General features: G+C 37.6%; 1 protein-coding gene across 1 annotated transcript; it reads left to right on the top strand.

Moving 5' to 3' along the window:
- The first annotated feature begins 1,559 nt into the window (after positions 1–1,559).
- wu:fc46h12 (uncharacterized protein LOC568958 homolog) lies at positions 1,560–3,991 on the top strand. Its single transcript, XM_061083710.1, has 5 exons — positions 1,560–1,682; positions 2,552–2,660; positions 3,057–3,167; positions 3,554–3,632; positions 3,786–3,991. The coding sequence occupies exons 1-5, from the start codon at positions 1,585–1,587 to the stop codon at positions 3,875–3,877; spliced, it is 489 nt and encodes a 162-aa protein (XP_060939693.1). The 5' UTR covers positions 1,560–1,584; the 3' UTR covers positions 3,878–3,991.
- The last annotated feature ends 1,101 nt before the right edge of the window (positions 3,992–5,092 follow it).

Raw genomic sequence — 5,092 nt, 5'->3', positions numbered from 1 at the left:
TCATGCCGCTTTTTAACGGCAGAAAAGTTGCCCGTTTTCATGCCGCTTTTTAACGGCAGAAAAGTTGCCCGTTTTACTGAAGGAAACTGTCACAGCTGGTCGTTGCTAAATCAGGGTTGCATGCTTGGTCCTCTATAATCAGGGCTGTTTTTCTTAACATAAATGGAATTTATTTTATGTTTGACATGTAATGTGCCGGTACTACCTGACACATCTTTCTGCTCCTTTTCATTCAGGATTTGAGATCTTGTGTTTGCATTCAAATCAGCCGTCCCACATCACTGGTAGCCTGCAGCATCTAATGACTTTGAATTTTATATTGACACTGTGTATAAAATTGAATAGAATTGTTGAGTAACATTTCATATTTGGACATTACTGAAATGTAAATTACTTTCTCTGAAACTATTAAATTAATTTATCCTTGGCTTCAAAAACACTTCAAAATAGTAATTAATAAAAAAAATTAAAAATCAATATGCAAGTTTGAATTTAAAAAATCCTAATTTAAGGGGAAGTATATAAATTACTACATTGACTTAAGTCCATAAAAGACTATAAATGCAGTTTTTTGACTAAAATATGTGTTTGCATGCTCAGTATTTCTCTATAGATTTGACTGTTTTACTGTTACATGCTTAGTGAAGTTTTATGCTGGCTTGCCAGTAGGTGGTGCTGCGAGTCAAATCTGTTCACCAACTCTTCTCCCCTCAACACTGCCATGTTAATAGGGTGGCTTACAAATTCTGCCAGATACTTGAAGACACCATTTTAAACAGGGAATCAAACATGTACACCAAGACAAAGGAAGTTTACTTAAAGCAATTTCAGTTTATTAAGACACCATAGAAATCCCCTAGCTTGTTACTACACACATCACAATTCTGATCCAAGGTTTGACATTGTGAAGTTTTCCCCCCTCGAAAAGTATTTGATCTTTTCTTACTGATGAATGTTGTTCTCTCTGTTTGTAGCAAGGTCATAGTTAATGACCAGGGAAACCTGCTGGACATCAACCCCACGAACCTGACACAAAGAAAAACATAACTTAAACATATTTTGTCACCATGCATGATGATAATCAACCCTGATAATGACCCTGATTCTAGTGGCTTTATTGCTTTGGGTTCTACATCCACAACTTTACTATTGTCGTTCTCTCTTACTACGTTTCTTAATGGAATCTGTTTAATGGGGCATCTTTCAACAAATGGCCCCTCTGGAAACTATTGATATTGAAGTCTGTCTCCATGATATTCCAGGGGCAGAAGACATGGGTTATCAAGTTGATCTAACAAAACATTATTACACTCTGGAAAACACAACCAAGAAAATAGTCCCTAAATGTTTGTGATTATACATTTCTGCATGGTGCTCTATCGAGATCTTTGGCCAGTTTGCCAGAGTCTGTTTTTTTCCCATGAGGTGATCCGTGGTAATCAATGGTGTACTGTCCTCTTCTCTAGTCAACCACATGACCCATGCACTTTCCTCTTTAAGCCGTCGCTCCCGACCGAGCTGACATTCAGAAGACAACCACGCACTTGACCACACACCAAACCACCTGATCCACTCGTCCTCAGCATGGACCTGAGATTCCTGTTTATCGCCTCGGCTCTCGTTCTGGGGGCCACCTTCACCATGCTCCTGGCAGAGGACACCACACAGTGCAAAGTCAAATGGTAAAGTGTTTTATTTGGTTTGTTGATTTATTGGGGAATTGTCTGCATAGCTATAGTTAAAGTTATAGTTATAGTTATAGTTATAGTTATAGTTATAGTTATAGTTATAGTTATAGTTATAGTTATAGTTATAGTTACAGTTACAGTTATAGTTATATATCATGATAGAGATAAAGAATTTATAGATTTAATTAACCTGTGTTGAATCAAACTGTTTATATGAAGTGCACAGTGGACACTGCATTAAATTTGTCAGTGGTGGAAATTTTCCAACATCCATCCATTCATCCATTTGTTATCTATACTGCTTATCAATTTATAGTTGTGGGGGGACCAGTAGCCAATCCCAGCTGAAATTGGGTGAGAGGTGGGGTTCAGCCTGGACAGGTTGACAGTACAGGGCCAACATACAGAGACAAACAAACATCCACTCTCACGTTCACACCTATGAGCAATTTAGAGTCTGTAAATAACCTAACCCCATGCAATCTGTATGTCTTTGGACTGTGGGAAGAAGCCAGAGAAATCCCATGCAGACAGAAGGAAATCATGCAAACACAGATACCATCTAACCACCCAGAGGCCCCACCATGTAAACACATATGCATAGATAATGCTTTATAAAGCTTGTTGGGTTGCATGAAATCCACTGCTGTCACAGTGCATTGGTCAAGGTGCTTATGAATTCATAGTTCTGTGCAGTCCAAGATCACTTCTCATGCTTGTTATCATCGGTCTGTGCTCACAAGACTGCCGTTAGTCATGTCTCGTGCAAACGAACGTTCAAATCCATACACTGCACACTTTTCATAAATACTATATGAGCCTTTCAAGTGAGCTTTAACACATCTGACTGCTCTTTTCCACAGGTTGTTCGGCATTCCATGCAGTGAAGTTAACGAGAAGCTGGTGAGCCAGATCAAGGCCTGGCAGAGCGGGCCGAGCTGTCTGTCTGCAGGGGAGAGGTGCTCGTATGAGGTGAAAAACATCTGTCAGCGGTTGAATTTGAATAAATAATTCATGAAATAGTTATTATAATATCTGTTATCTCAGTAGTGATTTAAATGAGAATAATAAAAAGGGACAACAAGGTTATAAATATGTAAGAGTGGAGATTGATGTCAGATGTCTGATACTTAGTTGATGTGCCGCATTGTATATAAGTAATACTATAACCTTGTTTTAAATTATTGATCTGCTCGTGGTCTCGCCGACAGAGGATTCTAATTTACTACAGAAATAAGGGTTTGTGCAATATTGGAAAATAACTGACTGTCTTAGTATTGAACTATTCCAACTATTACCACCTACCAGAGGCCACAGTTGCACACAATGCACATAATGTCTGTGTCTGACTGTGACTTGTGCCGGCAGCTTGTGTCGTCAGCTCCGTACCTGATCCAGGCCACGCACATGTCTCCGAAAACAAAGAAAGTCAACGACCTTCAGTTTCTTCTGGAGCAGTCCACTGTTTGCAAGATGAGTGTAAGTATATATGTATTTTTTTCAATAATACAGCAGAACAATTTGATCTGCTACTCCCACAGTTGCCCTCATGACCAAAGACCTTATCAGTCATCTGTGAGTCTATTTGATTTAAAGCAGCAATAATGAACATTTCAAAGGCTGGGTGTGAATATCAAATGTAGGTTTAAAAAAAAGGTAATTGAAAGGTTGAAACAAGCAGAGGGACAGCGTGTGAACATTTTTATTCTCATGACCTCAGAGCGTTTTCTGGGGAAAATCAAAGAGGGAACTAAGAGTTCAGGTGAAGCCGCTTTGGTCGCTGAGGGATTTTTCTTCACACTCTGTTTCCCTCTTTTTGTGTTTTGTGAATAATCTGCGTCTCGTGATGTTTGTATAATGTGCAGGGTGATGCTGTGTCCGGGGCTTCCAAAGACCCTGCTGACAATAACACAAACTACTGCAGCCTCCAGAACCTGATGGATGGTAAATACTCTCTCCCTGTATGTTACAAAATGCATATGTACGAGTTGGAGACTAGTCTCTACACTCAGAACCAAGGTTACAATGTATTCCTCAATTCATTCACACATATCTAATCTCAACAATCAAGTTTAACAATATCTTTTGTCTGTTCAGGGAGTGGGCTGATTGATGCTGAAGGATACAAACAGTTCAGCAACAAGTGGATCTGCCCTGGGTTTGATACGGCTGACTGTACCTTTCCTTAAGAGGAGAGTAAATCCTTTCGGTAGAATTATATCCTTATCATATACCAACTAATATGTAGAATAGTGACCCTCAAGAATAATATAACTTCTGAGTAAACTGTTTATTTTTCTGCTGTTGAACCTATGTATGAGCATTATTCAAGTTTTCTTTAAAAGCTTTTTCATATGTAATAAAATGTGAAGCTGTAACCAGGAGCAAACGTTTGTTTAACATGAATTCAATGAAATAGAATAAAAATATGATATGGCTGATGTTTTTTTTTTTTTATAATGAATAAACTACAGAGGAAGTACTTTAGAAGAATACAACAAAAAGTCATAGGACCTTTTTACTTTGTACCTCAGAATAACTGTGGGACTCTGTGGGTATGGGAGAGTTTTAACCAGATTGATATGTGCTTATTAAAAAAATATTGTATTGAGCATAGTTTGGGTAGATTTGCACTGCAACTTTAAAAAACCGGATATTGTGATGTATGGGGGGGTGTAGTACACATTTTGGAAAATATAATCCACACATTTACTGTGAAAAGGTTTTGCATTTTAATTTCAATACAAAAAGATTGAGAGACAAGGTTTGTTAATATTCAAGAAGACACACTACATGTGTTAATATAAGAAAACATCACGTCTGCTTGAAATAAGTTGAAGATTATAAGAAAGAAAGAAAGAAAAGAAAGAAAAGGCATCTTGTTTCTAAAAGGGAATTCTTGAATATATTTGGTTGCACTTCACATGTGAAGAACGTAGATTGTTAAATGTGAAATAATGTGTAATTTACATTTATTATTTAAGACCTGTCAAGTGAAAGTTTGATTGGTTGCCAGTAAACAAAAGTTGAGGCTCTAGATACCTTAACATTTTACAGTACACACTATAGTTCGTTATTATATTTCTATTAAAACACAGGCCTTTCAAGTGAAGCATACAGAAGATGTTTAAGTCTAAAAAACGAAACTACTCTCCCTTGTGGGAGAAGCTGCAGTTTGCTAAAGTTTTGCAAATACTGTATATTCGAACTTGCAACTTGCCTGCAGATGTTAATTGGTTCCTGGACCAATTACTTCAGTCCTGTGAAAATCATGAATAATTACAAAACACAATATATAAACTCACTGAAATCAACTGTTTAAAGTAAAAGAATGACAAACAAGGCCCTGGACGGGACCTGCTTCACAGTGAAGCTGCTAATGACCTAGTCATCAATACTGGTTG

The sequence above is a fragment of the Limanda limanda genome, chromosome 13, assembly GCF_963576545.1.
Source record: "Limanda limanda chromosome 13, fLimLim1.1, whole genome shotgun sequence".
Lineage (NCBI taxonomy): Eukaryota > Metazoa > Chordata > Actinopteri > Pleuronectiformes > Pleuronectidae > Limanda > Limanda limanda.
The sequence above is the reverse complement of the archived record's forward strand: the minus strand, read 5'-3'. Positions and strand labels throughout refer to the sequence as shown.